Source organism: Labrus bergylta, chromosome 4 (genome assembly GCF_963930695.1).
Source record: "Labrus bergylta chromosome 4, fLabBer1.1, whole genome shotgun sequence".
Taxonomy (NCBI): domain Eukaryota; kingdom Metazoa; phylum Chordata; class Actinopteri; order Labriformes; family Labridae; genus Labrus; species Labrus bergylta.
Genome location: NC_089198.1, coordinates 5,128,597 through 5,141,528, shown reverse-complemented (window position 1 = coordinate 5,141,528; position 12,932 = coordinate 5,128,597). Strand labels below are relative to the sequence as shown.

General features: G+C 41.1%; 1 protein-coding gene across 1 annotated transcript; it reads left to right on the top strand.

Annotated features, from left to right (window-relative positions):
* Positions 1 to 1,244: 1,244 nt before the first annotated feature.
* LOC109980420 (uncharacterized) lies at positions 1,245 to 11,465 on the top strand. The gene is made up of 5 exons (XM_065953371.1): positions 1,245 to 3,034; positions 6,579 to 6,778; positions 8,034 to 8,183; positions 8,611 to 8,714; positions 9,238 to 11,465. The coding sequence occupies exons 1-5, from the start codon at positions 1,365 to 1,367 to the stop codon at positions 10,777 to 10,779; spliced, it is 3,666 nt and encodes a 1,221-aa protein (XP_065809443.1). The 5' UTR covers positions 1,245 to 1,364; the 3' UTR covers positions 10,780 to 11,465.
* The last annotated feature ends 1,467 nt before the right edge of the window (positions 11,466 to 12,932 follow it).

The following is a 12,932-nucleotide window of genomic DNA, read 5'->3' as shown; positions in this document are numbered from 1 at the left end:
AGAGGTAGGACACGAACCAGCAGAGGGCAGATCCTGAGATGCCAAGTTCAGAGAGCGTGGATAGGAGGATTTGATGGTTGACTGTGTCAAAGGCAGCAGACAGGTCTAGCAGTAGTAGAACTGAGGACTGACCCGCAGCTTGTAGCGATTCTGTTACTGACAGTAGTGTAGTTTCAGTAGAGTGGCAGAGCTTGTTCAGAGATGAGGCTAGTGAGGCTAGTAAGAGTTTATTGAATTTCCAGGTATTAGAAATGAGGATACCTGTACCACCTCCACGTCCAACAGAGAGGGGTGTGTGTGAGAACACTGTGTCAACAGAAAGAGCAGCTGGTGTGACTGTATTTTCTGGATCCAGTAAGGGCAAGTGCCTGAATGTCTGACATTTTTGCAAGTGCTTGGATGAATTCAGTTTTATTCACAGCAGATTGACAGTTCCAGAGGCCAAAAGTAAATGAAGGGTGGGTAGAAGAGGCTTTCTTAAGCAAAGCCAAGTTGTTAAGATTTCATTGTCTATGACAGATGTGTCTTTTCCTGTTCCCATGAATGACAGATTTCTTGTAGCACATGTTGCGTTTAGCAGATGACCAGAGAAAATAGGCAAAGCCGTAGTCGTGGATGCCCGGGACCTTCCTAGTTTTCAGATCAGAGCTTGTTCAGTATCCATACTGAAATGTTCAGTATACTGCTGCGGACCCAAACGATGCATACTGAATGACCACGAAAGTTCAGTATACTGAAACTCCCTATTGAAAAGTACGCACTGCCTACTGAACTGTGGCTATTCGGAAACGGCCCCTGAGTTTCTCAACGTCTCCTCCCCCTTTCAGAGCCAGAAAAGACATTTCATTTCCTCATTCTTTCATTTAGTCCGTATCACGCGTGTTAGTTAAAATTCACCGTTTGTCTGAATAAAAATCCAGGATAACAGATAGCTGTGACTAAACTAAATCAGCTTGTATTAAAGTAATTTTTTATTTATATTTATTCAGTCGTCACTGTAAATTAACTGCAGGGTTGCAAACAGGTCTTTTGGGGTTCAGAGTTGCAACAATGCATCTAAAATACACATTTTATCTTAAATTACATTCATAGTGCTTCAAGGACTTTATCATAAAAGTAAGATCTGTGTGATGATGAATAATGTCCCCCCTCCATTCTTCCTGCTCTCAAACACAGCCAGCTGTACACTGACCATATATTTCTTTGTTCCCTCCTTCAGATCTACAGTGTGAGGATGGATGTGACCAAAAAGAGCTGACGTTCACTGCTCAAACACATGTTGTGTAGATCAGAGGTCCAACTAGTTACAGTTCTAAGGAGTGAAGGACGATTGTAAAAAAACGAATTCATCACCAAGAGGAGAAATGGCGCAGAAAGGAGTTCAGCTGGGTCAGGAATCCCTTTCTTGTTCGATCTGTCTGGATCTCCTGAAGGATCCGGTGACTGTTCCCTGTGGACATAGTTACTGTATGAGGTGCATTAAAAGACACTGGGACGAAGAAGACAACAAGAGAATCTACAGCTGCCCTCAGTGTAGGCAGGACTTCACACAGAGGCCTGTTCTCGGGAAAAACACAGTTTTAGCAGATTTAGTGGAGGAGAAGAAGAAGACTGGACTCCAAGCTGCTCCTGCTGATCACTGCTATGCTGGACCTGAAGATGTGGCCTGTGATGTCTGCACCAGGAGAAAACGTAAAGCTCTTATGTCGTGTCTGCAGTGTCTGGCCTCTTACTGTGAGAAACATCTTCAGCCTCATTATGAAGTACCTCCCTTAAAGAAACACAAGCTGGTGGAGCCCTCCAAGAAGCTCCAGGAGAACGTCTGCTCTCGTCATGATGAGGTGATGAAGATGTTCTGTCGGACTGATCAGCAGTCTATCTGTTATCTCTGCTCTGTGGATGAACACAAAGGTCATGACACAGTCTCAGCTGCAGTAGAAAGGAGCGAGAGGCAGAGAGAGCTCGAGGTGAGTCGACAAAACATCCAGCAGAGAATCCAGGACAGAGAGAAAGATGTGAAGCTGCTCCAACAGGAGGTGGAGGCTATCAATGGCTCAGCTGATAAAACAGTGGGGAACAGTGAGAAGATCTTCACTGAGCTGATCCGTCTCATGGAGAAAAGACGCTCTGATGTGAAGCAGCAGGTCAGATCCCAGCAGCAAACTGAAGTGAGTCGAGTCAGAGAGCTTCAGGAGAAGCTGGAGCAGGAGATCACTGAGCTGAAGAGGAAAGACGCTGAACTGGAGAAGCTCTCACACACAGAAGATCACAACCAGTTTCTACACGACTACCCCTCACTGTCACCACTCAGTGAATCTACACACTCATCCAGCATCAAGATCCGTCCTCTGAGGTTCTTTGAGGATGTGACAGCAGCTGTGTCAGAAGTAAGAGATAAACTACAGGACGTCCTGAGAGAGAAATGGACAAACATCTCACAGACAGTGACTGAAGTGGATGTTTTATTGTCAGAACCAGAACCAGAGCCCAAGACCAGAGCTGAGTTCTTAAAATATTCATGTGACATCACACTGGATCCAAACACAGCACACACACAGCTGTTATTATCTGATGAGAACAGAAAAGTAACATTTATGAGAGAACAACAGTCTTATTCTAGTCACCCAGACAGATTCACTGGTAGGTGTCAGGTCCTGAGTAAAGAGAGTCTGATGGGTCGTTGTTACTGGGAAGTGGAGAGGAGAGGATATGTTTATGTAGCAGTCACATACAAGAATATCAGCAGAGCAGGGAGCTCATATGAATGTCTGTTTGGACGTAATGACAAATCTTGGATGTTAGATTGTTACCACAATGGATATAACTTTTGTTACAACAATGTCAGCACTCCTGTCTCAGGTCCTCGGTCCTCCAGAGTAGGAGTGTACCTGGATCACAGAGCAGGTAGTCTGTCCTTCTACAGTGTCTCTGAAACCATGACTCTCCTCCACAGAGTCCAGACCACATTCACTCAGCCTCTACATGCTGGACTCAGGTTAGATTATTATGGAGACTCTGCTGAGTTGTGTAAACTGAAATAGACAGAAGTCATTAACGAGACAGATGTTTAACTTGCTGTGTTTTAAATATTCAACTTGATTTTTATTCATGCTCGTTGCTGAGATCTTATCGTGGTCACCTGTCAATCAAACTTTATGGGCGGTACTTTGACCTCTTCTCGTCTGTTCTGTCAATGTTTGAGTGTCTTTAAGTGACACTCCTTCCTGTGTCTGTTTAGCCGTGGACTCTTTCACTGCTCAGGATGACTTTTGTTCACCTGAACTGACATTTCTCTGCGTGAAAATATCAACTTCTCTCCGCTCTCCATGTTTGATTATTTGTATTCATACATTTATATGCTGTTGTTTCTGTTCTGATTCATGAGTCTGAAGAGAGAGAGCAGCAAACTTTTCTTTAATGTTGATTTTCTCTTCTCACCACTTTGTACATTTGTAGAAAATCTATAAAATCACACTTAAAGAAATGAGTTAGTCAGAATAAATGTTGTTGTTCATATTCAAAGTAAAGTAAAAAATGTCCTCTGAGGTGTTTTAAAAATGTAATCCTCCTGATTAAATCAATAAGGAGATAAATCATCGTTTTCTGTGAGTGGAGATCAAACAAACTGTGTGTATGAAGTGAATGTGTTCATGAAATGATTGAACAAGAGACATTGAACACACTTTACTTATTTGATGTGTAAACAAACTGAAGTTTGACATCCTGAATAAACACATGAACAAAATGTTTTCTTCTCGTCTTCATTGCAGGGTGTCGTAAGAAGCTGATGGAGAGTCAAACTCAGTCACTTTGTTCATGTGTTGGTGTTTAGAGCTGAAGAGCGTCCGTCACTCACTCTCTGTTCTTTCAGCTCTCCTCACTAAAAAAGATTTGCTTTTGAGGAATGAGCAGAGTTTTCTTTAACATTTTGACTTCTAAAAACATTCTGACAAACTTTTCTTTCCTATATTTCCAATGTGTCCTGAATGCAGCATCAGAATCAGAAGAATCAGAATCAGCTTTATTGGCCGCGTATGCTTTCACACTTAAGGAATTTGACTTCATTAAAACGATACTCTCAATGCACAAAAAGGACAACATTAATTTACAACAAGAAACACAATGTAAGCAAAGACTAACACGTACAAGGCTCGATGAGAGAATAGTGCAGTGTTGGGTCGAGCAAACATGCTGAGATAACTTATAATAAAATATATATATATGTAACAGATGGGTTAATTTACTTGAGGAAGAGTTGTAACAGTATTTACATTGAGCGGTGTGATTGATATCAAGGGAGGATAATAACACAGATGCTTTCCTGCAGAGAGTAGAAATCACCACAAGAGGGCGCCTTCATCCTGTTAACCAGAGATGTAAAGATCCACTTAAGCACCTGAACTCAGTTTGTGCAGAAGAGAGTGAGAAGAGGTCAAACTACTTAAAGTTATTCACTAATTCCCTCTGGTCTTCATTTATGTACATCTGTCCCTGGATTCTGCTGCCATTCTTCTCCATGTTACCAAGTGTATTTATGTCATTTCTAGTCAACAATACATTAAAAGACACAATCACCTGACAGGTCCAGAAAAACCTCTTCAAGATACAAAATAAAACCTGGATTGCTTTTAATCTGCAAAAATATTGCTGGTTCAGCAAGCAAATTTAACTTGTTGTAATGTTAGAAATATGAAGGTAGATATGTTGCAAAATAGGAGAGCTTGTAGAATGTGATGTGAGAAGTTGAAGGAAAAAAAAGTGAACATGTAAAAATGTTTACTGGTATAAAAAATCCACTACTTTTCTGTCGTGAATCTGCGCTGCTTGAGTTTTGCAACACATTTTGCGAGATGTCTGTAGAAAAACAAATTTGTACTTGTAGAAATACACAAATTCAAGGCAGGTAATGTGTGCATGTCCGTCCCTTAATTCCGTCGTAGCGGAAGCAAAACAAGGAACTTTAGTTCCACATAGAAACAGAAAGATTTTAACAGTGTTTTTAACCTTTTAGCTTAACATACATGAATTATTATTTATTTATTTATCAAATTCATGAAATGATGACAATATGAAATCATTTATGACTCATGAACTTAAAGTTTTATGTAACAGCACTTCAAGTATAAACACTATAACGACTCAAGTTACTTTTAAGAAGAAACAAAATAATTCGCAAGGGATTGTGGGATAGGTAGTCAACAATAGTAGGACAAAAATTATGTACACAGTCTTGTATCTTTGCCTTTTTCTCAGTTTTTTCGATGCCGTTTTGGCGCCGAATTAAATGTACTATAGTCAGGAGTATTGAGGTGGCTGGTCGTCTTGGTTTCAGTCACCAATCTCTTGATAAAATAATTCTGTGAAAAATCAATGGAGGATTTGAATGGGAAAATTTACTTCTGATTGGCCAATTCCCCCCACATGCAGACACACAGCGAGGGGAGGGGGGAGGAGGGAGGGGGAGGGGGAGGGTGGAGGGGGAGGGGGGAGGAGGGAGGGGGAGGAGGCCTTTCTACAAGTACAAATTTGTTTTTCTACAGACATCTCGCAAAATGTGTTTAAAAACTCAAGCAGCGCAGATTCACGACAGAAAAGTAGTGGATTTTTTATACCAGTAAACATTTTTACATGTTCACTTTTTTTTCTTCAACTTCTCACATCACATTCTACAAGCTCTCCTATTTTGCAACATATCTACCTTCATGTAAAAGGTGTCATCAAGTCAAATTTGCATAAACATATTATTTTCACTTTTTACAAGCAGTTCAGACCTTTATTTATTTTTAGTTATATATCTTTAAATAAGATGTTTATCTGGACTTTTCAGGTGACAATGGTTTACAATAAGTGTATTGAGATACTTTGATGTTATCAGCCTTCTTAGTAAGATTTTAGTGTTAATAGAGGCCTCACTTGGAGACTGAACCAGCTTATTTTAGGCATTACAAAATAATATATTAAATAATTTAAAAGTCGAGTTTTCAGGGAAATAAATACATTTTCACAAAATTAAACTGTGATAAAAGTAAACACAAAAAACTTTCATTCACTCAGGGATTTAGGGATTAGAGAGTCGCGTATAAGAAGTTCCTCTCTTCACTCAGAGCGATGGATGAGTGAGCGGCAAACCTACCGACATATATGAGAGAAAATAACAATAACCATCGTGATATCAACAGAAAAGACAGATGTAGATTGATAAAAGTAGAAATATAAGCTCAGAAAATGATAAAGAGTGAAATATAGAGTCATCATGGAGCGGTTATTTTTATATTTTAAATATAGCTAATAAATGTAAATAAAAGGCAGGCGTGGTTAAAGCTCTCAACATGGGAACAAGAAGGTATGATTTAGAGCTGCAACATAAGCCCATCAATCAATTAGTTGAAAGAAATGAAGCCATACATTTTAATTAATTATAAAACATTCCAGATGTTTCAGATTTCAGCTTCTGAAATGCGAGGATTTCCTGATTTTCATGTATGATTAAATACTTTTTAGGTTTTGTTCTGTTTGTTTTGGCCAGAAGAAGACATTCAAAGATGTCACTCCTTCATTTTTCTCTTCCTCGGCTCCAGGTTCTTCGAGTACATCTTTTTGTACCAGAGCCTGGTGATGTTCCAGATCGACCAGAAGACGAAGGACTGCTCAAAGATCGCTCTGACCGAGGCCTGGGATCCCTTCGACATCCCAGCCAACTCCACCTTCGAGGACCAGTACATCATCGGAGGCCCCGGGGACAACGTGGAGGTCCAGGAGTGGTCGGACAGGAAGCCTGGCACGCCAACGTAAACCTGGTTTTTAAAATATTTTAAACACAACACCAGAAAGGACATGCACAGACAGAAAGTCATAATCAAAGAAATAAGTCAGTATTAACTGCCAGTGACAGGGATAGTCTCCCACTGTGAGGTGCATATGTGAACATCCAGGTCGAGAGAATATCCAGATCAGTCCTCCTGAAATGACGGCTTAGGGTGCAGCCAGCCTGACACCAAAATCAAACCTTCCAAATGACATAAAGTAGGTTTATCTGTGGTAAACACATTGTCACAATCCAGGCCATCAGTGGTGATGGCAATGGTGAATGTGTGGTGTTGTGGCTAAACAAAGACCACCAACCAAAGTGAGTGTTGACAAGAGAGAGAGAGAGAGAGACTAAGAAACCAGCTTATATACCAAGGCCCAGTCTGCCCAGGTGCATGACATCAAATGAACTGGCTCCGCCCCTTTCTACCTGAAGACAACCTGAGTGGGGAGAGGTACAAGACAACAGGAGGAGCACTGACACAGTCAGGGGTCGTCAGAACAGACTACGATCTTTTGCACTTCCATATCTGCTCAGTTTTTCAACACCTTGCGTTTAATGGAGGACATCTGTGTTAAAAACAGTTAAAGTCTTTCTATGTGATTATTCACACTTAAATATAAAATAAATCAAGTATCTGCCCTGAAAATAACTCTGTGAGTCATGACTGTCTACAATGGGTGTAACACCCGAGTCCCACTGTCTGTGATGTTTTCAGAGTTTTCAGAGTCCTATCTTCACTTTGTTTACATCGCCTGGACGGCCGGCTGACTCCTCCCCTCGCATATAAAAGTTGTTTAATTGAGGGACTATAGAAAAGAAGAATAACATACTGTACTCACTGCTTAACTGTGTTTCTAGATCACGCTCATTTCAGGTAAACTTACATGCAGTGTGAAGATACCAGCATAATAAAGATCACTAGCATTAGCATGCTAACACAACAATGCAGCGCGAGTTGTTTTGGTTTCATGCTGGTGCTCAAGGGCGACATCTGCTGGATCAAAAAATCACATATAAAGCCTTTAAACATCTTTTAGATTCTGTGGGAACTTTAAAACACAAAGTGTCCGTGCTGCTTGAATCCAGTGTTTGTGTACGTTCTTCCTGAAGCTGCTTCACAATAAAAATGAAGCTTCATCAGATTTAAGAAACAACTTCTGCTGGATATGAACCTCCAGTTCCTCTTAGAGCTGCTGTGACCTGTTTCTCGTCTCTCCACCAGATGAGACCTGGGTGGGCGTTTACACCCTGAAGGACTGCTACCCCGTGCAGGAGACCTACGTCAGGAACAGCAGCGTCACCACCTCCACCCGCTTCTTCAACCTGCAGCTGGGCATCAGCGACCCCGACGTCTTCACCCCGCCCAGCACCTGTCAATCAGCTCGGCCTGAGAGGATGTCGGAGTCCGGCTGCTGAATGCCCTCACCTTCAATCTTAGATACTTAAAAGGGATAATCTCGCTGAATTCTTCTGTTACATAAATGTCTGTGAGGTCACAATCGTTTGTCTGATGAGTTAACACAAGAAGAGTTTTTATTCAGCAAAGATCAAATTAATGACTTCTGACGATGAAACTGTTTAAATGCTCCTGTGACCGTTTGTTTTCCTGAGTTTGGAAGTTGTTTTTCCAGCTTTGGTGTGAATGCAGGATTAAACCAGTTCTTTCAGTAAGCGCCGGCTGTCACAGAAACAGCCTATGAGTCACTTAGTTGCTGCTGGCTGCTGTTTTCTATTCTTGATTCTAATAAAATTTAATTCACTAACTACTTACGACTCGCTTTTGCTGTTTGTGTGAGAAGCTTCTAATCAATGTGAGCATGAGAAGAATGCCAGTCTGTCCGTGGTCAGCCCCGCCCTGCATGCTCTGATCGTGACAGAGTGTGGAGGCGGGGAGCAGGCTTCAGTGTTGCATACATACAAGCAGAATATTTGAAGACAAGAGGAAGAATTGCATTTATCTGCACAGAGAGGGCTCATCGTCATCACAAGCTGCTTCAGAAAACACCGGTGGCAGCAAAGTGACGCCTGCACAGTAAGCATTACAAATACGTTTCCCAGCATGCAACACAGACATTTATGAGTTTAATGAATGACTTTCATGAAGCCTGCATTGCACTTTCACAACAGAGCAACCTCTAAGCTGCTGTACAAACAACATGCAGTACTGGGGGCAGAAAGCCTTCTCCAAACCCTCCGATTCAAAGAAGAGTTCATCTTGTAAAATCTGAAATGAGAAGTGTTTTTAAAAGAGAAATGTTCTCTGTTGTAAACAAGTCTCTCTCTCTCTCTCACCGCTCCTCTTCCTGGAACGAAGCAGAGCTTGTTAACCCCTCCCTCTTCTTCCTGCTCTCAAACACAGCCAGCTCCACTCTGACTCTATATTTCCTTGTTTCCTCCCCTTTAGCCACTGGGATAAAGAGGATGAGAAGACAATCTACAGCTGCCCTCAGTGTAGGCAGGACTTCACACCGAGGCCTGTCCTCGGAAAAAACACCATGTTAGCAGATTTAGTGGAGGAGCTGAAGAAGACTGGACTCCAAGCTGCTCCTGCTGATCACTGCTATGCTGGATCTGAAGATGTGGCCTGTGATGTCTGCACCGGGAGAAAACTGAAAGCCTGTAAGTTCTGTCTGCAATGTCTGGCTTCTTACTGTGAGAAACATCTTCAGCCTCATTTTGAAGCAGCTCCATTAAAGAAACACAAGCTGGTGGAGCCGTCCAAGAAGCTCCAGGAGAACGTCTGCTCTCGTCATAATGAGGAGATGAAAGTATTTTGTCGGACTGATCAGCAGTCTATCTGTCTCCTCTGTTTAATGGACGAACACAAAGGTCATGACACAGTCTCAGCTGCAGCAGAAAGGAGCGAGAGGCAGAGAGAGCTCGAGGTGAGTCAGCAAAACATCAGGCAGAGAATCCAGGACAGAGAGAAAGATGTGAAGCTGCTCCAACAGGAGGTGGAGGATATCAACGGCTCCGCTGATAAAACAGTGGGGAACAGTGAGAAGATGTTCACTGAGCTGATCCGTCTCATGGAGAAAAGACGCTCTGATGTGAAGCAGCAGGTCAGATCCAAGCAGCAAACTGAAGTGAGTCGAGTCAGAGAGCTTCAGGAGAAGCTGGAGCAGGAGATCACTGAGCTGAAGAGGAAAGACGCTGAACTGGAGAAGCTCTCACACACAGAAGATCACAACCAGTTTCTACACGACTACCCCTCACTGTCACCACTCAGTGAATCTACACACTCATCCAGCATCAAGATCCGTCCTCTGAGGTACTTTGAGGATGTGACAGCGGCTGTGTCAGAAGTAAGAGATAAACTACAGGACGTCCTGAGAGAGAAATGGACAAACATCTCACAGACAGTGACTGAAGTGGATGTTTTACTGTCAGAACCAGAACCAGAACCAGAGCCCAAGACCAGAGCTGAGTTCTTAAAATATTCATGTGACATCACACTGGATCCAAACACAGCAAACACACAGCTGTTATTATCTGATGAGAACAGAAAAGTGACAGTAATGACAGAACAACAGTCTTATTCTAGTCACCCAGACAGATTCACTGGATGGTGTCAGGTCCTGAGTAAAGAGAGTCTGATGGGTCGTTGTTACTGGGAGGTGGAGAGGAGAGGATATGGAGTTTGTGTAGCAGTCACATACAAGAATATCAGCAGAGCAGGGAGCTCACATGAATGCTGGTTTGGATGTAATGATAAATCTTGGAGGTTAGATTGTTACAACAACAGTTATGACTTTTGTTACAACAATGTCTGCACTCCTGTCTCAGGTCCTCGGTCCTCCAGAGTAGGAGTGTACCTGGATCACAGAGCAGGTATTCTGTCCTTCTACAGCATCTCTGAAACCATGACTCTCCTCCACAGAGTCCAGACCACATTCACTCAGCCTCTTCATACTGGACTCAGGTTTGTTTATGTTGGAGTCTCTGCTGAGTTGTGTAAACTGAAATAGACAGAAGTCATTAACGAGACAGATGTTTAACTTGCTGTGTTTTAAATCTTCAACTTGATTTTTACTCACGCTCGTTGCTGAGATCTGATCATCGTCACCTGTCAATCAAACTTTATGGGCGGTACTTTGACCTCTTCTCGTCTGTTCTGTCAATGTTTGAGTGTCTTTAAGTGACACTCCTTCCTGTGTCTGTTTAGCCGTGGACTCTTTCACTGCTCAGGATGACTTTTGTTCACCTGAACTGACATTTCTCTGCGTGAAAATATCAACTTCTCTCCGCTCTCCATGTTTGATTATTTGTATTCATACATTTATATGCTGTTGTTTCTGTTCTGATTCATGAGTCTGAAGAGAGAGAGCAGCAAACTTTTCTTTAATGTTGATTTTCTCTTCTCACCACTTTGTACATTTGTAGAAAATCTATAAAATCACACTTAAAGAAATGAGTTAGTCAGAATAAATGTTGTTGTTCATATTCAAAGTAAAGTAAAAAATGTCCTCTGAGGTGTTTTAAAAATGTAATCCTCCTGATTAAATCAATAAGGAGATAAATCATAGTTTTCTGTGAGTGGAGATCAAACAAACTGTGTGTATGAAGTGAATGTGTTCATGAAATGATTGAACAAGAGACATTGAACACACTTTACTTATTTGATGTGTGAACAAACTGAAGTTTGACATCCTGAATAAACACATGAACAAAATGTTTTCTTCTCGTCTTCATTGCAGGGTGTCGTAAGAAGCTGATGGAGAGTCAAACTCAGTCACTTTGTTCATGTGTTGGTGTTTAGAGCTGAAGAGCGTCCGTCACTCACTCTCTGTTCTTTCAGCTCTCCTCACTAAAAAAGATTTGCTGTTGAGGAATGAGCAGAGTTTTCTTTAACATTTTGACTTCTAAAAACATTTTGACAGACTTTTCTTTCCTATATTTCCAATGTGTCCTGAATGCAGCATCAGAATCAGAAGAATCAGAATCAGCTTTATTGGCCGCGTATGCTTTCACACTTAAGGAATTTGACTTCATTAAAACGATACTCTCAATGCACAAAAAGTACAACATTAATTTACAACAAGAAACACAATGTAAGCAAAGACTAACACGTACAAGGCTCGATGAGAGAATAGTGCAGTGTTGGGTCGAGCAAACATGCTGAGATAACTTATAATAAAATATATATATATGTAACAGATGGGTTAATTTACTTGAGGAAGAGTTGTAACAGTATTTACATTGAGCGGTGTGATTGATATCAAGGGAGGATAATAACACAGATGCTTTCCTGCAGAGAGTAAAAATCACCACAAGAGGGCGCCTTCATCCTGTTAACCAGAGATGTAAAGATCCACTTAAGCACCTGAACTCAGTTTGTGCAGAAGAGAGTGAGAAGAGGTCAAACTACTTAAAGTTATTCATTAATTCCCTCTGGTCTTCATTTATGTACATCTGTCCCTGGATTCTGCTGCCATTCTTCTCCATGTTACCAAGTGTATTTATGTCATTTCTAGTCAACAATACATTAAAAGACACAATCACCTGACAGGTCCAGAAAAACCTCTTCAAGATACAAAATAAAACCTGGATTGCTTTTAATCTGCAAAAATATTGCTGGTTCAGCAAGCAAATTTAACTTGTTGTAATGTTAGAAATATGAAGGTAGATATGTTGCAAAATAGGAGAGCTTGTAGAATGTGATGTGAGAAGTTGAAGGAAATGAATTTTCTGTCGTGAATCTGCGCTGCTTGAGTTTTGCAACACATTTTGCGAGATGTCTGTAGAAAAACAAATTTGTACTTGTAGAAATACACAAATTCAAGGCAGGTAACGTGTGCGCACCGTACATGTCCGTCCCTTAATTCCGTCGTAGCGGAAGCAAAACAAGGAACTTTAGTGCCACATAGAAACAGAAAGATTTTAACAGTGTTTTTAACCTTTTAGCTTAACATACATGAATTATTATTTATTTATTTATCGAATTCATGAAATGATGACAATATGAAATCATTTATGAGTCATGAACTTAAAGTTTTATGTAACAGCACTTCAAGTATAAACACTATAACGACTCAAGTTACTTTTAAGAAGAAACAAAATAATTCGCAAGGGATTGTGGGATAGGTAGTCAACAATAGTAGGACAAAAATTATGTACACAG